Source organism: Ascaphus truei, chromosome 22 (assembly GCF_040206685.1).
Source record: "Ascaphus truei isolate aAscTru1 chromosome 22, aAscTru1.hap1, whole genome shotgun sequence".
NCBI classification, from domain to species: domain Eukaryota; kingdom Metazoa; phylum Chordata; class Amphibia; order Anura; family Ascaphidae; genus Ascaphus; species Ascaphus truei.
In genome coordinates, this window is record NC_134504.1 from 9,451,603 (window position 1) to 9,478,759 (window position 27,157).

Below are 27,157 nucleotides of genomic sequence, written 5' to 3' on the forward strand. Positions count from 1 at the left end.
TCAGCTAAATCATGTGTTGCCATAAAGCAGCATTGCTGTGCTCAGCTAAATCATGTGCTGCCATAAAGCAGTATTGCTGTGCTCAGCTAAATCATGTGTTGCCATAAAGCAGCATTGCTGTGCTCAGCTAAATCATGTGCTGCCATAAAGCAGTATTGCTGTGCTCAGCTAAATCATGTGCTGCCATAAAGCAGCATTGCTGTGCTGAACCGAATTACAAGTTGCTATAAAGCTGCCTTGCGCTCTAAGTGGTGGGGGAGAGGAGGGTGGAGGGGGGGAGAGGAGGGGAGAGACGAGACGCTCGGTTCGCCCTCATTGGGTGAACGGCTCACGTGACCTGGCCCTCGTGCGGGAAAGACAAACAAGTGTGTCCTGCCACACATCAGCCACCTCGCCGCTCACACGCACGCACTGTGTATATGAGCATTGGCCTCCCTTGGTTTGTATTTGGAACCACTAATGAAGGTGAACTCTTCCCCATTCCTGGGAAAATGGCGCGTGAAATAAGGGCACAGGGGAGAGGAGTTTGGTATTCCGCCACGAGAATGAACACTGAGTGGCGTCTCACATTGTTAAAAGCCTCGTTTTTATCTCAAATCTAAATACAAGTGGGTGTTATTTCTCCCCGTTTTCTTTTAATTGCTTACTACAGAGACCAGCACGTTGGTACTGTGTTGATTGAGTTGTCATTATATGCAAATCAGCCCACACAATTCACACCAGTGTAAATATATATAAATGCAAAGGTTGAACATGCATATTCCTGAGGCCTCGTTCAGGGTGCAGGCTTCGGAGGGAGGGCGTGCTGCCGTGCGAGCTGCCGTGGGACACAAAGTATTCAAATTGAATACTGGTTGTCAGGGTAGCAGCTGCCCTGTCTCCGAAGCCCGGAGTTGACGCTGGCTACAGTTTCAATAAACAAACAATTCGTTTTTTGAAGCTGCAGCAGCGTCACTGGGACCTCGGCAGCCAATGAAATCATTCTTGAGAATGATTTCATGACTGCAACTTGGATCCCTAAGCTGCCGTCTGTAGCCCCGCCCCCTCAACTCCTGAAACCGTCTGCTGGGGATGATGAACACACATCGCCCAGCAGACTGCCGCCCTCCCTCCCGAACGCCCGCCCTCCAACTCCTGCCTCCGGCACCCTGAACGAGGCCTAAAACTGGCATATTATGCAGAGCATATCAATGTAAGGACCTGTGTGAATATTTTCCAAGCAGTCTTCTGCTTGAAGATACTTTTCCCCCACTAGGTTTGAATCGGGGAGTCTCTGGGGCTGAACCCCATTAATTTCAGTTCCGGGGGAACCCCTGCTCCCCGAGACACTTACCTCCCAAGGTAGTGCCGATAGCAGCTCCGCACGTTTAAAGCTCTCGCTCGCGCGGGTCAGAAGAAAGCTGATAACGTTGCGGCTTCCCATTGGCCCGCTTGATCTGGGAGCTTTAAATCCACCATTTTGATAGCCCCACACAATCTCAGCCGGAGCTGCTAATGGCACCCCCTGCGGAAGTAAGTATCTCTGGAAGCAGGGGATCCCCAGGCCTGAAATTAATGGGGTTCAGCTCTGGAGACCCCCTTGTTTCAAACATAGGGGGGGGGGGGGGGGGCAAAATAAAAATGAAATATTAAAAAAAAGAAGCATTAACAGCATTAATTTCAGCTCCGTGGACCCTCTGGTTCCCAAAACAAACACCAGGAAAGCTATCACCAGGTGTGTGAAACCCTGCATCCCGCGGGCTAATAAGAGTCTCAATGCGGTTGAGCACAGGAGACCCCCTGCTTCACACACCCGGTACAAAAAAGCCCATTCAAGTAAAAGGGCCATGAGACGCCTTCCAGCCCCCAAAAGTGTCTTCTGGAAGAGCACCGCTTTGTAAACATGACCCTCTCTGTCTATTCCACTACGACCATAATCATATAGATTTTATTAGTACGGGCATCCCTCAATATACGGCAGCTCGGTACAGTATACGGAATTTATAAATGAAGGAAGAAATTCGATATACAGAATGCTAAATTCACTTTAACGGAATTTTGAATCTCTAAATTATACATTTTTTCGGGGAGGGTGTCCCTCCCATTAACCCCCATCCCACCAAATCTCCCTGCACCACCACCTCACACGGCAATCACCAGTTTCTGGTAAGTACAGTATTTTTCACTTTGTGACTTATTATAACCATTATTGTGAATATTGTATCAAAAACTTATCAATGTTCCATTAAATATGTGCTTAAAAAAAAGGTTTGCTGCATTCTAAATCGGACTTTTATTATGTCCTTTTCCACGTAGGAACGCATCTCCGGTTTATATAATAAAAGTCAATGGAAAAATAGGGACCGATATACGGAATTTCACTTTACAGACAACTTTTCCCGAATGTAGCTGTTCCGTATATCGACGGATTCCTGTATAATGGCATTGCAAATAAAAACATCATCAATAAATCCACACAACATATTATCATTCTCACTCATTTTATTGTAGCTTTTTATACATGGGCAGAAAAACACAATGTAAATATGCTATAAAAAGCTTGTAAGAAAAATAGTAAGCGCTAATGTCTAAGTGCTAGAATTATTTCATGCATAAAAAACCATGATATATTATAGGTTAAAGGACAGAGTGCGTATATTTAGGTTGGAAAGGAGTTATAAAAATGCCATTGCAAAAAAAAAAAAACAGCTTTTGCTTATTTTGTTCTTTTCACTTGGCAATTTACAATAAAAAAACATTGATCTTTATTGCACTTGTTCCAAAGTGATAGGAAAAAAAACGATATCTTCTAAAATGCTCCTTTTTTTCATATTATTTTGGCTTTTTCTCTTAGATCAACAATGTTCTTATTTGTTAGCCCTGATAGTACACTAACTGGTGTTCAGTATAAAATAGGTAAAAATCCTATCTGACATTAACACGTCTAATGATACTTGTGGAAGTGAAGACGTTAACCCCGGATTCAATCCTCAAGGACCCCCCAACAGGCCAGGATTTAAGCATATCCCTTCTTCAGCAAAGGTGGCTCAATCAGTCCCTGCTTCAGCACAGGTGGCTCAATCAGTGCTTGCGTCAGCACAGGTGGCTCAATCAGAGGCTCAGTTTTTAACTGTACCTCTGATTGAGCCACCGGTGCTGAAGCAGGGACTGATTGAGCCACCTGTGCTGAAGCAGGGGCTGATTGAGCCGCCTGTGCTGAAGCTGGGGCTGATTGAGCCACCTGTGCTGAAGCAGGGACTGATTGAGCCGCCTGTACTGAAGCAGGGACTGATTGAGACGCCTGTGCTGAAGCTGGGGCTGATTGAGCCACCTGTGCTGAAGCTGGGATATCCTTAAAACCTGATGTGGGGAGGGGGTCTTGAGAACTGGAGCTGCAAACCCCTGCGTTAATCACAAATACAACCAAGAATTAGATTTTTTTTCCCTGCAAGAGCTGAGCTTCGGTGAAATAAACAGAGAATGCCCCAGGGCTGTGATAACAGATTGCCAAATAGAATTATATGGAGACTCTAGATTATACTCTGAACATTGGGGCGTTTCAAAGAAGATGCATCTTTCTATCACCTTGATTTAGAAACTTAAAGCAGTAATTCCCCAGACTTGAACCACCCCTTTTACCAATATGGGAACCATGGAGGTCCCCAGAGCTGAAAGACACCATGTTCACCTCCAGGAGAACCCAGAGTTTCCTGAGATACTTACTGGTGAGAGTGTCACCTTGCAGTCCTCTCCAGTTGAAACAAAATGGCGTCTGTTGTGGCTTCCTGTTGCTCTTAGTCATGCGGGTGATTTGAAACCCAGGCAGTACTGGAGCTACTTTTACCGGTAAGTATTTAAAGAACCGGTGAAGTTCCTAGAGCTGAGAATAACCCATTTCAGCACCAGGAACCCACTGGTTTCCATCCTCCGGGGGGGGGAGGAACTGCTGCTTGAAGTCTTCCGAAGAGTTGCTTACTCTGCGATCATCCCACTAAAACAGGCGGTATGGAGTGTGCCACCTGTGAATGGTGTTAACTCTTGCTGTGTTCCACTGGGGCCCATATTTACTGTACTAAGCAGGTGTAAGCCTTAAGGTAACTCATGGCCAATTCAAGTGAATGGATAACTGTAAGGTGTCTAGTGCCACCTCAGAAATACAGTATCTCTTAAACTGGTTGTTTCACTTATTTGTCTACTTAAGTACAGTAGCTTAGTAGGAAGTAAGGTCACCAGAAGTAGCATGGTGTTAGAAAGCCTGTCACATGAATGCATTGTCTGCAATGTGGACAAACATAGAGTACTTAGAAAGCCTCTCCGTGGTAGCGGACGCTCTTATCAGATAAGAAGCGAGCCCCCTTATGGGTAAACATGTATATACATAAACAGAGCGTTTCCCTGTAACAGGTAGTTAGTTACGTGTGCCGTCTTCTTTTAGGTCCATAACGAGATCTGAAAAAGAGAGAAATTGGAGCATGAAATTGTACCGTACTGTAGGTTCCTCTCTCTGCAAGAGGAACAGAGAGAGGCAGAGAGTGGGAGAGAGAGTGACAGAGAGAGTGGCAGAGAGAAAGTGGGATGGAGGGAGAGTGGCAGAGAGAGAGTGGCAGAGAGAGAGAGGCAGAGAGAGAGAGAGGCGACAGAAAGAGAGGGGGGAGAGAGAGGGGGAGAGAGAGAGGGGCAGAGAGAGAGAGAGTGGGAGGGAGGGAGAGTGGCAGAGAGAGAGAGTGGCAGAGAGAGAGTGGGAGGGAGGGAGAGTGGCAGAGAGAGAGTGGGGGACAGAGAGAGAGGGGGGGGATAGAGAGTGGCAGAGAGAAAGAGGCAGAGAGAAAGAGGCAGAGAGTGGCAGAGAGAAATAGGCAGAGAGAGAGGGGGCAGAAAGAGAGAGTGGCAGAGAGAGAGAGCGGGGAGAGAGGAGGGAAAAGGGGAGAGGGGGCAGAGAGAGAGGGGGCAGAGAGAGAGAGAGAAAGGGCAGAGAGAGAGAGGGGGGGCAGAGAGAGAGGGGGAGCAGAGAGGGAGAGTGGGGGGCGGAGAGAGAGAGGGAGGATGGAGAGGGGGAGAGAGAGAGAGAGGGGAGGGCATTTAACTAGAGTTCCTAGTGCTACATATTCCTCCCCAAACACACCATTAGACAACATGTAGAGACACCTGTGCACAACAAGGAGCACACCTGAGATATCTGGGATATACTGTATGCTAATATGGATATGCAAAGTATATTTAAATGAATTCAAGTAGCATACCTCCCATGTACAGTATCTCTGCACAAGTGTCTCTCGCCTCTCGTCCAAAGCCCATGTTTCAGGGTCTGGATGGAGCTATCGCCACCTGTAGGTCATACCTAACCATCACATCGGTAAGCCCCAGCGTTAACTAGAACGGAAAACATCTATTTCGTATATCATTAGCACTAACGCCCGTTATACTTAACGCAGAGGCCCGTCGCGGCTGAGAGCGAGAGCTTTAAAGGCACCTTCAGTACATAATCAAGCGTTAACTAAATATAACGTCTTGTTAGTCAATAACAGAGCTCGGGAGACCTGCGCCTTAGTGTGAAAGGAACGCCAACCCAATATTTCATTGCGAAAACATTAAAATTAATACTGAGGGCTGCATCGTGAGGGCTCCTATACCAGGGGTGGGCAACTCCGGTCCTCAAGGCCCACTAACGGGCCAGGTATTAGGGATATCACTGCTTCAGCACAGGTCGGTTCAGTCAACACAGGTGGCTGAACCAGTCCCAGCTTTAGCACAGGTGGCTGAACCAGTCCCAGCTTCAGCACAGGTGGCTCAATCAGTCCCTGCTTCAGCACAGGTTGCTCAATCTGTCCCTGCTTCAGCACAGGTGGCTCAATCAGTCCCTGCTTCAGCACAGGTGGCTCAATCAGTCCCTGATTCAGCACAGACGTGTGCTGAAGCAGGGACTGATTAAGCAGTCTTCGACTGAGCCACTGATTGAGCCACCTGTGCTGAAGCAGGGATATCCTTAAAACCTGACCTGTTGGTGGCCCTTGAGGAATGGTGTTGGCCACCACTGTCCTATACCATGTGGCACTTTTTGAAAGATGCTGAGAAAGTAGAGACGGGGAGAACCTCGCGAGATTTGTTCCACCCCAGTTTTCACCGAAAAATCGGTAACAAATTAAATTCAACTTTTGTCGACCTAAAGTTCTACCGGAATGGCCCAAATTGTTAAAAATGTACCCTTTCTAAGCGGCAGAACCGCATCGGCGCAACTTAAAAAATATATATATGTATATTTTTTTTTACAAGTTCGATTCAATTTCAAAAGTGAGAGTAAAGGAAAATGCGATGGGGGCGAAATTTCACGCGTATTTGCCCCAAACGTTTGCGTCGCGCTTCTCTGTGGAATTGTCCCAGTCAGCAACCTCGATTTAGCGCACAAAAACTTTGTGCATCTCTATAACAAATAAAAATCCCATGTTCCCACGTCTTCGACCGGTCTGCACCCCTGCCCTTCCCCATTATCTCTTAGCATACACTGCTTCCACTGCAGCCAGGGATTCTGGGTAATGACATGCAAATGAGGACACAGTGACACCTTTTTATTCATGCCCATTTTAACGCGGACCCCTATAAGCTTATGCCTGCCGCATCACACATCTTTTCAGCGTAGCCTGGGTTAAAGAAGTGCAGAGCCAGTAACCCTATCCACAGATAGCTACTGTTTCAACCTTTTGGGTCTCTCACCAGTGTGAGGCTGGTTATGCTGGCTTTGCAATGTGACGCTGGGATATGTTACAACCACAGCATCCCTGTAAGAAAGCAGATCTTTCTATACACAGTAGCACACAGCTGTGTGTACACAGCGCTGCCCCTGCTCTGTAGCGCTCACAAGCTAATTGTTGGTGCCTGGGTCAAAATGTCTTGACCAAGGTCACAAGAGGCTAACGGTAGCATTTGAACCACGGTCACCCGATTCAAAGGCAGTGCCACTAAGCTACTTCTTCAGCAAACACCTGTCGGCACATTATTCGGCTGGCAGGCTTATGAAGTCATTGCAGAACGTTTCATAAGTTAAACCTGGATCATGGAAACCTTCCAAGCCTAGGTATGTGTGTTCAATCGCGTCAGCTGAAGTTTGTGTCGTGGTCTCCTGGCCCTTATACGCAGTCTTCTTTCCAAAGTGGTCCTTTCGGCTTTTGTTCGCCCTATTTTTTGTTTGCTGCTTATATCGTTGTCACGCGTTTACCCAGTATTTCTATCTGGATTCCATGCCATCACCCTGGGAATCCTATCCGGCTTTTCTAAGTTACCCCTTTCCGACAGAAATACGCTAAAAAGCCGCATTTCATTTAAAATGCTATGTGTTTGTTTATTATAAATCAGTATTAGATAATACTTACTGCATTTAAAAAAATCAATTCAACTTCATTTTTAATGAGTTTCAATATACTGAGCATCCTTGGGTTGCTGTAGGAGGTTGTGATCCACCTCCCCAGCAGTGCAAGATCTTTGCCAACAAATGATCACAAATAGGAAAGAGTTGCAGTGCTCCCAGCAGGAGACTGTGGCTGATCTGCAAACTGTAACAATAGACACCGTATCACTTAGTAATACAAGGTTACATTGTAGCTGCTGTGTTACACTGACTGGTGGATTGATTCAGCAGGGGCCATTACATGAACCCAGAAAGCAGGATATTCGCTGATCGATCACAGGAGAAGGGATCAACCGTCAGCTTGGGTCATTCGTTTTCATTAAAGGTAATCAAGCGCGGCATATATTAAAACACACCGATATATTTAAAGTGCGGTGAAGAATGCCGCTCTAGTTAACTTGAATGCAGTGGAATTAGTTTGAACACACAGGCTGGATCAAACCCTTGTGATGATGTAGAGTCCGGCAGGCAAATCCTGCTTCTTTGGTCCTGCCACCTTGAACATTTTATAGGTTCATTTGCAAGCTCCTACCCACAGTCCTTTGCACCTACGTCATGTCCAGCTGTCTGGGACAGGCTGAGGGACCTGCGTGTGGCATATGCTATGCACAGAGGAGGCCTTATTCCAGAACCATCACTTTATGGGCAAAGCGACCCTTCCCCCCCGCCCCCCCCCCCCCAAATTGCAGCTATGAGTTTTATTAGGCTGCTGTAAATACTGTATGTAAGTAGCATAAGGCAAGGGAAAGCCAGTGGAAACACAGCAGTATTTAATTAACTTGTCGTGAGTGGCATTTCACCAACCGCACAGCAGACCTTTTAATGATTTTACTGCCAGATTAATGATATCATTGCTCTTTTTCACCAAAGGAGCAATATCTTTTTCACACACCGTGGGCCTTTTGCTAAAATCGGAGCAGGCAATTCAGAGAGAGAATTATAAAGCGAAGCGCCGAGTGGTATAATGATACCAAGTCCTGCGCTGATGCTTTGAATGCATATTTGTTTTTAACGTGAATAGGACAAATACGGTATGAATTGCGTAGATGGATAGCTTCTGGGAAGGGTGGCAAACAGAATACAGAGTTCTAATAGATTGAAGGCGCTCATGGAATTCTGACATGTCAGATACAGGAAACGAAAGCGAGAGGGGGCAGGGGTGTTAGACACAAAGCAGGGGTGGGGCAAAATGAATAAAGAGAGGGGTATTCATGTTTTTGGGGAGTTGACTAGTTATGGGGGTATAACCACATTCTGTCATTGTATAATTATGAAATCACCACAACACATGAAAAGGAGGAAAAGTCATGGCAGGTAGATAAATAATGAATACAGTTGGTAGATACTTTGGATGGATAAATTAGATAGATAGATAGATAAAGAGAGATAGATAAGAGAGAGAGAGAGAGAGAGAGAGAGAGAGAGAGAGAGAGAGAGAGAGAGAGAGAGAGAGAGAGAGAGAGAGAGAGAGAGAGAGAGAGAGAGAGATGCACAGATAGATAGATAGGTGCACAGATAGATAGGTGCACAGATAGATAGATAGATAGGTGCACAGATAGATAGATAGGTGCACAGATAGATAGATAGGTGCACAGATAGATAGGTGCACAGATAGATAGATAGATAGATAGATAGATAGATAGATAGATAGATAGATAGATAGATAGATAGATAGATAGATAGATAGATAGATAGATAGATGCACAGATAGATAGATAGATAGATAGATAGATAGATAGATAGATAGATAGATAGATAGATAGATAGATAGATAGATAGATAGATAGATAGGTGCACAGATAGATAGATAGATAGATAGATAGATAGATAGATAGATAGATAGATAGATAGATAGATAGATAGATAGATAGATAGATAGATAGATAGATGCGATTGATTGATTGATAGATAGATACATAGATTTATAGATAGATACAACAGAAGTAAATAAAACAGATATATTGATAGACAGACAGACAGATAGATGAATATTTTATGATGCTAGAAGCAGTTCTTTCACCCCAATATATATATATATATATATATATATATATATATATATATATACACACACACAAGAGCTGATGACTACTGATGACTACTACTTTTTTTTAAGCCAATTTCCCCCCCTGTGGGACCTACAACACCCGTTGTACACCGGAGAGATGCTTCCACCCTTAATACCTGTAGTCACGGGAGCGGTCAGACTTAAACAGGGTGGACGATGTTGCGATTGCAGTGGGGCTGGCAGTGTGGGTTCAACCAGTGTTCCAGGAACTGTTCCTCTGATCTCTGCTCCAGTCGCTGTAAGTAGAGCATGTACTCCTGTGGGAAACACACACATGGTTTGCTTCATTGGGGAATATGGATCAAGGTAACAGCGGTGCAATTCTGGGGCCAAACAATAGCTCCAGATGTATCAAAGAAAGACATCATATTGATTTTAATGGGCTTTTTGTTGTTGTTGGATACATATCTTGCATGACGTACACTACATGATCAGGGTCCCAGCTACACGAGAGAGCTTCTAGTTCCCTGCATTCCCTATTCCCTCACTGCCATCTGCAGGTGAAGGACCGTTCCCAGAATCTCCGTGACTTACGTTGGCGCCCCAGCTGTTAGCCGCGCTGCTCCCTCTCTCTGAGACAGTCTGCCTCGTACAGTGCGAGGGTCACCCTCACTGGGAATCTATAATAACAGGCTCAAGACCCACCTGCTCACCCAGGCCTTTTAATTAATGACCCACAACCTGTCCGGCATTTAATAGCGACAGTACCGTCCCACCCTGTACTGCATCTTTCCTTGTCTTTAGTATCTTTTATAACCTTAAATGTTTCCTTCTTTTTCCCTTTGTGTAACTGTGAAACGCTTTGAGTCCCATCGGGAGAAAACGCCACATAAATAAAGCAAATAAATTATTATTATTGCCGTTTTTTTTGGCCCCGCATTGCACCCGCTTTTGGCTTCATACATCCGCCAAGATTGTATATAGTTTGCAACTTGCTTGTAGCTTCACAATACAAACCCATGGTCCGGAGCACAATGGTGAACCCATGTTTTGAGGATGGGCCACTTGTGGGCAAGCTGATATAAGAAAAAGGCTAGCGTTGTAAAGGGTTTGTCCCACCTCGGAGTGAAGGGAACGCATGCCCGTAATAGAGTTCGGTAGCCAAGGTGGGTTAGAAATAATAATGAGGGAGTTGACTTGCTGCCGTTGTAAAACAAGGGAGGATACGTTTTTGAATTGTTCCCCTGGTGACCTATTACATCTCTATTGAGATAAAGGTCTTTATTTGGACTCTTCTGCTACTGCCAAAGTGCATTTTCATGCCCTTGAGCAGTAACTATGTTAATTTATTGCCAACAGCAATTGAAGGACAATAATGAGTTAATCAGTAATAGACGTAGCGTGTTCCCATTGGGGGAAAAAAATCGTTTTAAAGGAGCAATTCATGCGATTTAAAAAAAAAAAAATTTGGATTTTTATTTTTACATTGGATTGGAGCAGGGGGTCTCTGGAGCTGAACCCCCATTCATTTCAGCTCAGGGGACCCCCTGCTTCCAGAGATACTTATCTCCAAAGGGGGGTGCCGGTATCTCGGCAAAGTTTAAAGCTCCCGCGCCACGTGGACCAATAGGAAGCCGGACCTGATGACCTCACGGCTTCCTATTGGCCGGCAGGTCGCGGGAGCTTTGAAACTCCGCCATTACGTGAACCCTGCTAGCTGAGAGAAGACGCTACCAGCACCTCCTACGGAGAGGTCGGTATCTCCGGAAGCAGGGGGTCCCCTGAGCTGTAATGAATGGGGTTCAGGTCCGGAGACCCCCTGCTTCAATCCCCTGTAAAAATAATAATACAAATTATCATTTGTTAAATCGCATGAATTGCTCCTTTAAAACGCGGCAGGAATCCCCACCTTCCCCCTTCCCTCACTCAGTAGCGGGCGCGCAGCTCGAGCTCCGATGCCAGCCCAGGTGATATCAGCGTGGACAGAATTCACAGCCTACCAACCAGTTGTGAAGGGATATTACCAAGCACTGGGGTATATACTTACATCTTAGGAAGGGGGGATGTGGGAATGTGCTGTAAACTACCTTGTGTTAACAATTGAATATAAAGTTATTATAGTCACATTGATTTTGGTTTTTCTTGCGCCCTTCTTTTATATGTATTGAATGTGTATCAGTGCGTATTGTATGTGTATCAGTGTGCATTGTATGTGTATCAGTGTGTATTGTATGTGTATCAGTGTGCATTGAATGTGTATCAGTCTGTATTGTATGTGTATCAGTGCGTATTGTAGGTGTATCAGTGCGCATTGTAGGTGTATCAGTGCGTATTGTATGTGTATCAGTGCGTATTGTATGTGTATCAGTGCGTATTGTATGTGTATCAGTGCGCATTGTATGTGTATCAGTGCGTATTGTATGTGTATCAGTGCGTATTGTATGTGTATCAGTGCGTATTGTATGTGTATCAGTGCGTATTGTATGTGTATCAGTGCGTATTGTATGTGTATCAGTGCGTATTGTATGTGTATCAGTGCGTATTGTATGTGTATCAGTGCGTATTGTAGGTGTATCAGTGCGTATTGTAGGTGTATCAGTGCGCATTGTATGTGTATCAGTGCGTATTGTAGGTGTATCAGTGCGTATTGTATGTGTATCAGTGCGTATTGTATGTGTATCAGTGCGTATTGTATGTGTATCAGTGCGTATTGTATGTGTATCAGTGCGTATTGTATGTGTATCAGTGCGTATTGTATGTGTATCAGTCTGTATTGAATGTGTATCAGTGCGTATTGTATGTGTATCAGTGCGTATTGTATGTGTATCAGTGCGCATTGTATGTGTATCAGTGCGTATTGTATGTGTATCAGTGCGTATTGTATGTGTATCAGTGCGTATTGTATGTGTATCAGTCTGTATTGAATGTGTATCAGTGCGTATTGTATGTGTATCAGTGCGTATTGTATGTGTATCAGTGCATATTGTATGTGTATCAGTGCGCATTGTATGTGTATCAGTGCGTATTGTATGTGTATCAGTGCGCATTGTATGTATATCAGTGCGCATTGTATGTGTATCAGTGCGCATTGTATGTGTATCAGTGCGTATTGTATGTGTATCAGTGCGTATTGTATGTGTATCAGTGCGTATTGTATGTGTATCAGTGCGTATTGTATGTGTATCAGTGCGTATTGTATGTGTATCAGTGCGTATTGTATGTGTATCAGTGCGTATTGTATGTGTATCAGTGCGTATTGTATGTGTATCAGTGCGTATTGAATGTGTATCAGTACGTATTGTAGGTGTATCAGTGTACATTGTATGTGTATCAGTGCGTATTGTATGTGTATCAGTGCGCATTGTATGTGTATCAGTGCGTATTGTAGGTGTATCAGTGCGTATTGTAGATGTATCAGTGCGCATTGTATGTGTATCAGTGTGCATTGTATGTGTATCAGTGCGCATTGTATGTGTATCAGTGCGTATTGTATGTGTATCAGTGCGTATTGTATGTGTATCAGTGCGTATTGTATGTGTATCAGTGCGCATTGTATGTGTATCAGTGCGTATTGTATGTGTATCAGTGTGCATTGTATGTGTATCAGTGTGCATTGAATGTGTATCAGTCTGTATTGAATGTGTATCAGTCTGTATTGAATGTGTATCAGTCAGTATTGTATGTGTATCAGTGCGTATTGTATGTGTATCAGTCTGTATTGTATGTGTATCAGTGCGTATTGTATGTGTATCAGTGTGCATTGTATGTGTATCAGTGTGCAGTGAATGTGTATTAGTCTGTATTGAATGTGTATCAGTCTGTATTGAATGTGTATCAGTCTGTATTGTATGTGTATCAGTGCGTATTGTATGTGTATCAGTCTGTATTGTATGTGTATCAGTGCGTATTGTATGTGTATCAGTCTGTATTGAATGTGTATCAGTGCGTATTGTATGTGTATCAGTGCGTATTGTATGTGTATCAGTGCGTATTGTATGTGTATCAGTGCGTATTGTATGTGTATCAGTGCGTATTGTATGTGTATCAGTGCGTATTGTATGTGTATCAGTGCGTATTGTAGGTGTATCAGTGCGTATTGTAGGTGTATCAGTGCGCATTGTATGTGTATCAGTGCGTATTGTATGTGTATCAGTGCGTATTGTAGGTGTATCAGTGCGCATTGTATGTGTATCAGTTCGTATTGTATGTGTATCAGTGCGTATTGTATTTGTATCAGTGCGTATTGTATGTGTATCAGTGCGTATTGTAGGTGTATCAGTGCGTATTGTATGTGTATCAGTGCGTATTGTATGTGTATCAGTGCGTATTGTATGTGTATCAGTGCGTATTGTATGTGTATCAGTGCGTATTGTATGTGTATCAGTGCGCATTGTAGGTGTATCAGTGCGTATTGTATGTGTATCAGTGCGTATTGTATGTGTATCAGTGCGTATTGTATGTGTATCAGTGCGTAATGAATGTGTATCAGTGCGTATTGTAGGTGTATCAGTGCGTATTGTAGGTGTATCAGTGCGTATTGTAGGTGTATCAGTGCGTATTGTATGTGTATCAGTGCGTATTGTATGTGTATCAGTGCGTATTGTGTGTGTATCAGTGCGTATTGTATGTGTATCAGTGCGTATTGTATGTGTATCAGTGCGTATTGAATGTGTATCAGTCTGTATTGAATGTGTATCAGTCTGTATTGAATGTGTATCAGTCTGTATTGAATGTGTATCAGTCTGTATTGAATGTGTATCAGTCTGTATTGAATGTGTATCAGTGTGTATTGCATGTGTATCAGTGTGTATCTGTGTGTATCAGTGTGTATTGCATGTGTATCTGTGTGTATCAGTGTGTATTGCATGTGTATCAGTGTGCATTGTATGTGAATCAGTGTGTATTGAATGTGTATCAGTCTGTATTGAATGTGTATCAGTCTGTATTGAATGTGTATCAGTGTGTTGTGTTTATCAGTTTGGCTGTATGTGTATTGTATGTGTATCACTGTGGCTGAATGTGTATCACCTGTGCTGAAGCAGAGATATCCTGAAACCCTGACCTGTTGGTGGCCCTTGAGGACTGGCATTGGCCGCCCCTGGTGTGTACAAACTCCTGCGAGTTCATTTGGAAAAGTTGGTGGTTGACTCACAGATTCAGGATCTCACATTTGTAATTATCTTGTTAAAACCTACTCATCAACTGGTTGGGATCTAATTTCCCACGTACGCTGCCTTTATAAGCACCGCTGACTCACGCAACGCTGATGACAATTAGGCTGACAGAAGCGGCAGCCCTGCTTCCCCAAAGACAGCTGGAGGCGACCCCAGCTACTGCTCCGGGAAGAGATTACCGGCATTACTCCCGTCCAAAAGTCACATTGTATCAAGTTGCAGCTTCGCAGTGCGGAGCCGGGCGGTAATTGCAGCTCTCGCCTACATCAACCTCGTGGCAAAGCGGCAACGTGATCCAGGGAGAGCTTAGCCCTCCGGGGTCACGCCTCTGCATGACACGGTGTCACGCCAACGCCTCTGCATGACACCGGTGTCATCGTGACGGCGGTGATGTGAGCCCTCCACCACTGGCCCCCTGCCGCCATAGGTAAAAAAGTTGGCAGAACTCAAAGGCAAAGAGAGATTTGTTTGTTTCTACATTATAATAAATAGCAAATAATAAATACCACTTCTCAGCACATTTGCATGTCGGACAGGTCTGCAGCCCTGCCTTTTCCCCATTATCTCTTAGCATCCACTGCAGCCAGGGATTCTGGGTAATGACATGCAAGTGTCACTTTTGTTTTGCTTCTTGCCCATTTTAACATGGGACCCTTATAAGCTTATGACTGCCGTATTACACTGCTTTTCAGCACAGCCTGGGTTAAAGAAGTGCAGAGCCAGTAAACCTATTCACAGACAGCTTTTTCAACCCTTTGGGAATGCGTGTGAGGTTGGTAAATACATCTTTATAATACAGAAAGGTAGCAGCAGCACTTATCATGTTCTCCCAGTTAATAGCCCCGCCCCATTCACAATTCTTTTTTTACAATTCATTCTAACATGATCGTTCCTTGAAGATGTCGTGTGTAACATGAAGATGACTACAAGGAGTGAACCGTTTTGGAAGAAAAAAAACTGAATATACTATATCAATTGATAATATTAATAGAAGGGATTTTAAGTAGGCCATACCAGCAGCCCTGATTTCATGTATTTAAAATGTATTTAAAATGGGTGTTTGAATTCAGCGAGGAAATTGCTCACAAGTTCAGAAGTCAATTTGCTTCTTAACCAGCAGTGACACCTAGTGACTAATAATGTGAAATTCTACGTGCAAAGGCATGTTAGATCCCCTTCATATATTAGTATAATAAGTACAGCTCAACCCCCTGTGCTTGGGGTCCAAAGAATCACATCGCGTTATAAGCGGATTTGCGTTGTAGCGGATCGCGTTATAACGGGGTTGAGCTGTAGTAGCATTAGCCTGTCTTTATAGTGCACCAAAGTCAGCAGCGCAGTTCAATGGGAGTAAAAGACAACAGCAGCCCTAGCAAACAGAATAACATCAATATCCGCACGGTAATGCCATAGGTCGGAAGGACACTTGGACCAACCAGTGGGGAAGTGAGTGCTGGTGTTCTGACCACCTGACCACCATCTGTAGGATCAAGGAGACTTGACAAAGACATGACGACTACCTATTAACCAGTGAACTCCAACACTTCCGCGTCATGTGATCGTTCCTGGATCAATCATGTGACGCGCCACGTACCCAGATACAGGAAGTGGATGGGGTGGGGGTTCTGTTTGGATTGGGCTGGCCGTTCTGTTGGAGTGGTCAGCACGATGACGCCCTTACAAAAGGGACATTTGCCTGGGACATACAGCTAGGCCATAAGGTTATTATGATTGCCTAGTAGATGAGGTTGTAAACATGCATAGGTCTGTAGTATATTGGAAGGTATACGCCGCATAAATAGCCTTTGTTTGCTCTAGAAAGGTGACAGACATCTTTTTCTAACCCTGGTGGTGTAACCATTAGAAGAAAAGCGGTCGAAGAAAAGTTACGTAGGGTAGACATTTTTAAACCTTTATTGGACAAGTGTTGGCCAATAAAAGTACAAGGTGTACCCTACCTTTGTTATTTTCCTAAGGAACAATGTTGTACTACTCCAAGAAGTAGAGGCTGGTACCGTGTTTCCCTAGATCAGGGATGTTCAAACTCTGTCCTCAAGAGCCACCAACAGGCCAGGTTTTAAGGATATCCCTGCTTCAGCACAGGTGGTTCAGTCAAAATTACTTAGCCACTGATTGAGCCATCTGTGATGAAGCAGGGATATCCTTAATACCTGGCCTGTTGGTGGCCCTTGGGGACAGAGTTAAAGCACCACTGTCCCTAGACTGAAATCGTTTCTCTTAAAATAGTAACACAACCTGACAAAGGGACATAGCGGTACAGAAAGCTTCCTATTCTCCTGTAACATCAGTTACCCCTTAATGGGGCAGTTCAACTTACTCGTTGTACGTCAACTTCTTTATCCTGGTGGTCCTGGTAAACGCTGCCTTCTCCATTCGGTGAAACCCTCAACAGAGACGCCCCCCAGGGACATTGCAACCAATCATACTGCATTCCTGGGGTCGAGAGTGGCAGAAAGGTCCCTGTGGGGTGTCTCTGCCAGGACAATCAGGACCTATAGACAAGTTTTCATTGCTTAGATGTTCATCTTCTTTTCATTAAACACATTTTAAAATACATGGAGTAGGTTGAATGCCCCTTTAAAAGGTGTCAGGTTTTACTGTATTTACCCAGCAGCAATTATACCGATAGGGAACTTGTTCTTACGTCTGTGAGGGCTATGGTGCTGGTCTGTATTGGATGTGGCAGAATCCTTTCACCCACCAACATAAACAGTGATGACAGAGTCGCCGTCCTGTGATGACGGAGTCCCCGTCCCGTGATGACGGAGTCCCCTGATGACCGAGTGCCTGTCCCGTGATGACCGAGTACCAATCCTGTGATGACAGAGTCCCCGTCCCATGATGACGGAGTGCCTGTCCGGTGATGACAGAGTCCCGGTCCGGCGATGATGGAGTCCCCGTCCCGTGATGACGGAGTGTCTGTCCGGCGATGACAGAGTCCCGGTCCGGCGATGACGGAGTCCCGGTCCGGCGATTATGGTATCTTCTTGACTCCGTGATCATTGGCTGCAAGTGTGTCTGAATCCTCCTGCTCTATTATATATTCACTAAGCATTCTTCTGCCATAGGACACCTTCCGCCGCTGGAAGACACCTTACAGCCAATTCCAGTCAATGGACTTCAAGGTGTCTTTTGACAGAAGACGGCTTAGTAAGTATTGGCCATCATCTTCCCCCTACCTTTTTGGATTCGAAACATGTTATTATTCTACCCCAAGAAAACTTTCAGTCCTGCAAGATTTGTGGCGCCACAGACCATGGGTTTTCCGCACTGCAACCATGTGAGCACTAAGTGGACAAAAGGGTGAAAGTGCGCAGCTAAAACATGATTAAACCGTGTATATAGAAACAGTGCAGTGTGAAAGTTTAAATAAACAATAAATTGACCTTGTGGGAAATAACACTAATGTGACGCCTGCAGCCTTTCTTGAGGGGTGGCTCGACACCCCTAGGGCTATAGAAAAAACAAAAAGACAGGGCGCACAATGCACATAGTGAAGCACAATTTGTCAAGTATATTCTTGGCTTGTGCCGCCCGGTCCCCTGCCTCACTGCCTGTCGGTACGGGTGTTTACTATTGCTACCCTGCCTGCCCTGTGTGTTGTTCGCCGATGCGCTCTCTCCCCTGATCCATGTGAGGAGAGTGTCGTGACGTCATCAGAAGGCGCACCACGGGTCTGAGCGGCGTGCTGTTGGAGCTGCATTGCTGTAGGACTGACGGAGGCTTCTGAGCCTCATAACGGGACTTTTACAGGGGACTCTTCACCGGTCCCCAACATCTGGTTACCCTGACTGAAGGTCTCACGGAAGCTGCTGCCTTGGATGTGGTCTGCTGGTATGAAGTGCCGCGCGTCCGTTCCGGTGGAGAGCTGTGATCATTTCTTCCGTGTGGTAACCCCATTAACCCACTGCTTGATTTTCATTATATTGATGTACGCAGAACCTTTAATCTTTTAGTAAAATTATCTTTTAATTGTGCTTCACTATGTGCGATGTGAGCACTAAGCATGGATCACTTGGTCACGGCTCCTGACCTCCAGTGAAGCAAACAGAAGAGGAACTTCTCCTCTTCCGTTCTGATCACCGCTTCCATATGGCTGTGAACACGATCTCCTGTGGAAACCATTAAACTGGTGGTGACATCCACTAGACAATGCCAGCTCCACCAGAATCCCACTTGACATCTAATGCATATCATAAGGGGACTTCAGAAATGGATCAACTGAAACGTCTCATACAGATGTGATCGCAACTACAATCTTCCGTTTTGTACATGGTGCATGGAGATAAAGACTGTGACAAAGAGGTGATACATTGGAAATAGCAAAGGGAGAGGGTGAAGGAAGGGGGCAAGAAGGGTAGGGGTAGAATGAAGGTGGGTCAGTTAAATGAAAAGGTCTTGGCAGCCCCCAGGAAACATACAGAGGAAATCCTTAATAAATAATAACAACCTTATTGAATTTGAGGCAGCTGGATGCAGAATAAGCTGCGTGTTGATATACAGGAGCACTTAGTGACTACACTTGGCTAACACCCTAAAAGATGAGGTTTCCATGCAGCCTAATTAATGCAGATAGCCCCGGTTCGCCAAGGTTTCCTATCCATTATCAACCACTTCCTTTTCTCTCCCCACCCCCCCACCCCCCCCCCAAGGCTGGGAACAGCCTGCCACATAAGGCTCGTTTATGGGCCAGCTGTCGGAGGAATTCACACTGGTAATTTAAGATGGAGATGGATTTCAGCTGGTGTTCTACAATATAAAAAATAATAATAAAAAAAAGAAGAAAATGTATGAGTGATTGATGGAAACGTATACATTTTATTTCCCAAGAAAATGCGCCACTTATATTTAATATCCCACATACAGGTGTGATAAAAACACTATGCAAAAATGGACTAAATGAGCCACACTTAAACTACCAGTAGGGTAAGGTATGTGTGTGTATGTATGTATGTATGTATGTGTATGTATGTATATACTATAATTCTAAGTTGGATTCTGTCTGTTTGTTTGTTTGTATGTCCGAAGCATCAAAATCTCAGGAACGGCACCACATAGCACAACAAAACTTTCACTGGACATTCTGCTGCGGATTCGTAGGTCAACGCAACTATTTTGAGCTTCCAATATGCCCATTTTGGAACTTTTAGGGTGAAGAGTTTGTTTTACAGAAAATTGCATCAGTCCTGAATAGAACATTCAAAATGGCGGCTGTCAGCGCCCAACGATACTGGCCTACTACAGAGTCAAAATGATGTCTTTGAGAAAATTGTGAGTGTACATGGGACATAAGTGACGGTTGAACAAGACAAAGTGCACTTAGTGCTGAGAGCCTCTGTGCAGGAAAATCGTGGTGAGCCCAACCCTTCGCTACCAGAAAAATATTTGCTGAAGTCAAGAGGGACAGCATTTCCCACCCAGTCAAGACGGGGCCGCGTTTCCCGACAAATCAAGAGGGACAGAGTTTCCCAACAAGTCAAGTGTGACAGAGTTTCCTGCCAAGTTAAAGAGGGACTGAGTTTCCCCAAAAAGATGCAAGGATTAATGGTGGCAACGATACGTGGAGTCCCTTGCCTAGTGGCGCGATTTTGACTCCCTGCGGATATGGTTCCTCCTTTTTGGAGAGCTGCCAGAGTCTCCAGGTCTTTACAAAATTATAGCGCACAACATAAGTGAAACAAGAGACAATAGCTCTATAATCAGTCAATATAAGCTTCCCGTGTAGAGTGTATACCTACAGGAACTATAATAGGAAGGGGCCACATAATATGTGATACTCCGAGGGATCCGCCAGTTAGGGTCCCAAACATTCAGTTAAGACGAAAAGCAATGTGGCCCCAATGCACGCCTCCCCGAGGCACAGGGAGATAAAGGGACTTGTCTCGGGTCAGCAGACAATGCCCCTACTCACTAAGCCCCTTCTTCAGCCCTGCAGAAACCTGTAACCTGACGCACAAAACTGTTTGAAATGAAATCTTAGTGCATACGCCCCCATATCTTCAGAGACTTCAAGAACTTTTATTCTATAAGCCCATGTTTGGGTAAAGATCCCCCAAGTCAGCACTCTGTTGGGTCGCTGGATCTCTTATGTTTCAGGACTATTTTCTGCATGTTTAAAGCACCGTTCCTCACCTGGTCCCAGGGGTCCCCAAAGTCCAACCGCGTTCATTTCAGCTCTGGGGACTCCCAAGATCCCTTGATACATACCGGGAAAGGTGCCACTAGTTACTTCCTCCTATTTAAATCCCTGCGCCGTGCAGGCCAATAGGAAACCACGACTGATGGCTGTAGCTTCCTATTGGCCCTCGTAATGTGGGAGATTTCAACGTCATTTGTTTTTCCTCTGGAGTGGATGCTGCCGTCGGCACCTTCACCGGTAAGTATCTATGGAAACAGGGGGTCCCCGGAACTGCAATTAATGCGGTTCAGCTCCAGAGACCCCCTGCTCCCCACCCATGTTAAAAAAAAAAAAGTGGAGGGGTGAGGACCAGCACTCACTCACTGCTTCTTTAATTATTTATTGTTTTCCGGTGTCATCTATTGTACTGCGCTCTGGAATATGTTGGCTTCTCATTAATAAATTAGAATAATAATCTTTTTCAGGGTGTTAAACATCACCATTCCCAATGCAACCTAGACTAAACAAAACAGAAAACAGCGCACAACGCTCATCGTGAAATATGTAAATACAATTTTTATATTATAAATGATTCAAGGTTCTGCGTACATCAGATAAATGGAAAATGGGCATTGAATGATGGCTGTTACCACTCGTGGACACTGGAACGCACAGGGACAGCAGGGATGGATGACTTTGTCCACTTCAGTGTTCTGCGGTCAGATAGCCTGCAGTGCTCCCGTCCGTCACGGTGTGCGTACAAAGAGTCCTGTAAGCTCGCCCGCGGGGTCTAGGGGAGTAAGTCCAAAGCTCAGTTGGATCAGGAGTAGCAGTTGTTACACTAGCAGCCTCGTGGGACAGCGTCTGATGTCTAACTCGCGGCACCACGCTGAGTGCCGTCGGGCAATGATGACGTCACCGTGCAGGCGTCGATCAGGAGAAGTGTCGGAAATGCTGCCAAATCACCAAAATACTTGCATAGTACAATGGGTTACATGCAGGTCAAGTGGTATATTCCAACTGAGCTTTCGACTTACTCCCCTGGACCCTGCGGGCGAGCCTACAGGACTCTTTGTACGCACACCGCTGTTGCCTTCATCAGTCAAAAAAGACAGAGATAAGAATCCCCAAATAAGATTGCACAGGCCCCCTTCCCCCAAAAATGTAATTATTCGTTTGTACACAAGAAGCAAATTTATTTCAAGGGTGATTAAATTATTTCTAAGGCAGCGGATTATATAAATAATACATTTTTTTTTAAATTGTCTGCTAGGTTGCAACTTCTCTTTAAACCAAGATAAATTCTGCGCCTATTTGTCAATGGTTATACATAGCTAATATGTAGACATGTGCTTGGCTCCGTTCTGAGCTTTAATTACATGGGTATGTGGCTTGACACTTGGTTTTCATATTGACAAACCGACATCCAAAATCTATCCCACACCGGGTACACTTCATATTAATAAATCCTGCCCTAAATCTGCTGGTCAGAAAGCGTATCGCACAGCAGATGCTAATGCCAATTATTGACTATGGAGAGATAGTGAATGGTACAGCACCCCAAACTCACCTCCGCAAACTTGACATTCTTTGCAACTCAATATACCATTTAGTCTTCCACACCCACCATTGCGATATGGTAACTGAACTACAGTAGGTAGGCTACCCTCCAGTCCAGGCGCAACGTACACCTTTCCGGTTTTACCTTCAAATACCTTCTGGACAATTATACCCAATTATCTGAGCAGGCTTCTCACCCCCTGCTGTACCCAGCACTTATCTCCTGGTACATCCGCCTCCAGAATAATACGTGTACCACAATACCGGGGAAATGAGGGTGTTAAACACAGCTGGTGCTCAGAACAGTGAATGACGACCTACTCACAGGAGGTGGGTAGGATTCAAACAATAAGTGAATCCTTAGCAGCTGCTTGGTAATGTCATTAAAATACACAGTCTCTTAAACCAGCCTTTACGGGACTGCGGAGACTCCCCAAGTGAGCCTCCGTTTGGAGGTTGGTGCCTATGGAGACGGAAGCGACTGAGACCCGAGTGTTAAGATGACGTCACGACCGGAAGGGACGTCCCACGCTGAAACGCAGGACTCGTTCATCCTCAGCGGCCTACGGTGCAGCAACGCGAGCCGTGACGTCACCAACTCTCTGAGCAGGAGCGCTAGCCTGTCCCGCGGCAATTTGCGAACGCGAGGGAGGGGGGAGTGTCATTACCTGAATCGGGAGGGGGTGGGGGGGGGGTGCATTGACTGGTGCTGATTCGTTGTTGACGGGTCATGTAACCCTTCTGAGCGCTTGGAAATCACTTTTCCGTGTCTCCCCAAGCGCTGAGCATTGCCGAGCGTACCTGCGCGTGCGTGCTGCGTCAGCATGGCCATGCTCATTTCACAACATTACAGTGAGCGCGCCAAGCGCGCGTCGCGGCCGCAGCCTAATGTGAGTACGTTGTCATTCACTGTTGTGAGCGCCATCTGTGTTTAACCCAATCACTTCCCTGGGATTGCGCTGCGCATATTACTCGCTGGGCATGTTGCGTTCTGTCACTTGTTCTATTTCTGTCAGAGGAGTTGGAAACCTCCTCACACGAACGGCACCAGGCAAATTAGGGATATCCTTTCCCCACATATCTATGTCACCTGATTATTAATGGTCACATATATAAGAATTGAGAGCGTTTTTCGTGCTCATTTTCTCTGCTCTTCATCTGCCTCCAGAAACCTGCTTATAATCCCAAAGTTCAACAAAGAATCCGGTCGCTCTTCCTTCTCATACCGATCCCCCCTTTGCTGGGACAATTTGCCCGAGTCTCTCAAATCCGCTTCCAAAGTGCCTTCAAGACTTTGGGCTTGAAGCCCCTGAAGACGTAGGCTGTTCCCTACTGTAAAACAGTCTGTGACTGTGACTAGTAATGGTTGGGCACTTTGTTTTGTGCCTGGGACATACTGAAAACGAGAGGGGACTCTCAATGTATTCTTCCTGGTAAAATATCGGAGAAATAAACCAATATGCTCTCCCGCCAGACTGCCCCCGGCTCTACGGAAATCCCAGAGGAATTCTACACTTGGGTACAGAAGAGGGAAAAGGCAGCCAACGGCTCACAAGGTTCAGATGGAAATATTTCCAGTACGTGGGAAACTGAAGGAACGGCTCACATGAAGCTTAAGGCAAACGAAAGTTTTACTGCGCTGATTGAACTTATAAGCACGCTGTGTAACAGCTGCTATACGTATGAGCTTTAATGTTGCAATCCTGCCCAAATTGAAAATGTATTTTGTTTTACAGTCTGAACCTCACCCCCCCCCCCCTCCCCTATAGCTGAAATGTGCTATTCCCAGCTCGTTGGGCCCCGTGGGACCCCAGATCCTTAGCTTTCTGTGCGGCTCGCGTCCTGGTTTTTGTAATATGGCGCCAGCGATCAACAGCTTTTTATTGGCCTGCGCGCTTCGGTGGCCATTGTGTTTCCGTTGGAGGCAATGAAGGAGAAGAAAGAACCCTACAGAATGCACTCACTGTGTGAGCGTGTATGATAATTGTATTCATTTAAAACCCTTCTATTGGGCATTTAAAAGAATTTTGGAAAGAGGGATCAGGTATATAAATCCAAGACCTGCCCCTATACAACCGCTACCCGTTTGAACTCTTAATGGTTCAAATGTCGCTATAGCAGAGACATAATTCACAATATGCCTTAATGGCTCCCTGTCTTAATAAGATCAGAGCAGTTGCCCATTATGTTTGCATAACACCTAATTTGTCCATATATGCTCAATCTAATACATGCCCAAATATATCAGTTATTCTCAAATATAAAGATAGGTGAATTGTTAACACCAGCCAAATACGCAGGAGGCACACAAATCGTGCCAAAACTTAACATATGGCAAACACAAATGTTGTTCATTACAACTGAGCAATATGAATAAAAATGATCACACTCTGCTATGCGTATATTAAGCAACATACAGTACACCACGCGTGCTGCTGTATGTTATAGCAGTTAAGTCAGGATCTATACAGTCACTCACATATAACTTCCTAATATGAATGATCCATCTCATGTCCTTAAACCCCCTCAGCTGTTTAGGAGTTCATATAGATCCCACCATTTCCTTGGGAGGCAAGATCCCAGGCCGAAAAACTGTAAGTATCTGCGGAACCGTGGCAGAAAATAGCAGGGGGGGTGGGAGGGGGGGGGGGGTGGGGGGGGTGTTTAAGCTCCGGAGCCCCGCCTGGTTCAAACACTGTACAATAAAAGTGATATCAAATAAAAATCGGAGCAGCCGGGATGGCGACTTGCAAGCCTAAATTCACTAAGCTCTGATAAAACGGGGCAAATAATGTGACGTTTTCTAAAACTGGAACTGCCTTCATTCTCCCCAAGTCAGCGCCTTATTCACTAAAGTATTGAGTTGCAAAAATAACAGCGGTAATTGAGCTATTCAGCGTTTGGGTCGACTGCACGTTATTTTCCGGATAGCGCTGCGTGATCTTCTGTTTAACTCGTGGCGTTACTCCCAGAAAGTAGGGCGTTTTATGGAGAGGAGGTAGGAGACCTGTGCGCGCGTGTAGCGAGACTTGCTGTCTCCGAAGCCGCTTGCCGAAGAAACCGAAGGTCCACGGCGCTGGAGAGTGTCTACCGCGGTCGTCCATGCTTTCGGATTGCCCTCCCGCCGCGTCAATCCTCCGGCATTCGGGCCGCCACTGTCACATGACCCCAGCTTGCCCCAGTGCAGAAAACAGTTAGTCTAACTCGGTCTGTCACTCGAGATGGATGAATCCTTTGGGTGCAGTGTGACCTAGCTACTTCGTAATGAGGTCTAGCACTACACTGGCCCCATGACATAGTAGCTACGTTATACTCTACCCTCTCGATTTTGTAGGCGATTTTACAAGAAGAGGAGGACCCAAGGGGTACTTACCCTAAAACCCCTAACCCCTTTCCCTAAAACCCTTAACCCCTTACCTTAACCCTTAATCTTAACCCCTTATCCTAAAATCCCTTACCCTAAACCCCTAACCCCTTATCCTAAAACCCCTAACCTTAACCCCTTATCCTAAAATCCCTAACCCTAAATTCTTACCCTAACCCGTAATCGGACCCCTTACCCTTAAACCCTGTACACTAAAAAACCCTAACCTTAACCCATTACCAAAAAACCCTAATACAACCCCTTATCTTAACTCCTTACCTTAAAACCCCTAAAGTTAATCCCCAAATACTAACACTAATCCCTCTAACCACTTGCCTTAGCGGTGAGAGCTGTCCCCTGCGGCTGATCGGCTGCAATGGCCACGCCGAAACGACCCTTTCCGCCCCCCGCAGTGCGACCGCAGCAAATTCGACCTATCCTTCATAAATCCATGCTGACTATTACTAATAATTTTGTTTTCCATTAGGTATTCCTGAATATTATCCTGCATTAAAGTAGTTTCCCCACTATTGAAGTCAGGCTTACAGGTCTGTAATTCCCCGGTTGTGAGCCAGCTCCCTTTTTAAATATAAGCGCCACATCCGCTTTACGCCAATCTTGTGGTACTGAGCCTGTGGAAATGGCGTCCTTGAATATTAAATGTAATGGCTTGGCAATTACTGAACTTAGCTCCTTAAGATCCCTTGGATGTATGCCATCGGGGCCAGGTGCCTTATTTACTTTAATTTTATCAAGCCGCCTATGAACTTCTTCCTCAGTTAACCAATTGTTTGTTAATATAGAGGTTGTGGCTTCCTCCTGCGGCACTACTATTGCAATTGATTCTTCCCTGGTAAATACAGAGGCAAAAAACTTGTTCAATACCTCAGCTTTTTCCTTATCTCCAATAATAATCTGCCTACCCATCTCACACAGAAAGGGTCCTATATTTTCTTTTCTAGTCTTATGGGCTCATTTATTACCCTCTGCTTTCTGAGCAATGAATAGCTAAAGAGAGACAAGGATACAAAGTTCTCCTCCTTGCCTTTAAGGTTCTCCATTTATCTGCTCCTCCCTACATATCAGCTCTGATCTCTCGCTCTGCGCCTGCTCGTCTCCTGCGCTCTGCCCATAACTGTCTCTTCTCCGCCCCTCTCACCTTAAATCTTTTCCCTTCACTGCCCCTTACCTGTGGCACTCCCTCACACTCAGTATAGGCCAAGCACCTTCCTTCCCCACCTTCAAGTCAAACCCAGACTCGTGGCTGCTGTCCCACAGTCGCTCCTACCCACCATTGTGACCAAGCACTGCCATCAACTGCACTTATTTCCTCACCTGCTGTCTCTGTAAATCTCCCAACATACCGCTTAGATTAATTTCCTATTGTGAGATCTTGTTTGTTGCACTTATTGTATTCTAATTTCCTGTGCTGTCTCTCTTGTAAAGGGGGGAGCACATTGTGGGCGCTATATAAATAAAGACATACATATAAGGATATTTACAGCATTCCTTTCTACGTATGCAGGTTGCGTGT

General features: G+C 45.2%; 1 protein-coding gene across 1 annotated transcript in view; it reads right to left on the reverse strand.

Annotated features, from left to right (window-relative positions):
- Window positions 1–2,476: 2,476 nt before the first annotated feature.
- Window positions 2,477–27,157, reverse strand: part of C22H17orf67 (chromosome 22 C17orf67 homolog) — a 27,418-nt gene continuing 2,737 nt past the window's right edge. The window contains exons 3-4 of the mRNA XM_075579891.1: window positions 9,563–9,703; window positions 2,477–4,428 (exon numbers count right to left, since the gene is read on the reverse strand). Coding sequence (XP_075436006.1) covers window positions 9,587–9,703 — 117 coding nt within the window. The 3' untranslated portion in view covers window positions 2,477–4,428; window positions 9,563–9,586. The remainder of the gene's footprint in view (window positions 4,429–9,562; window positions 9,704–27,157) is intronic.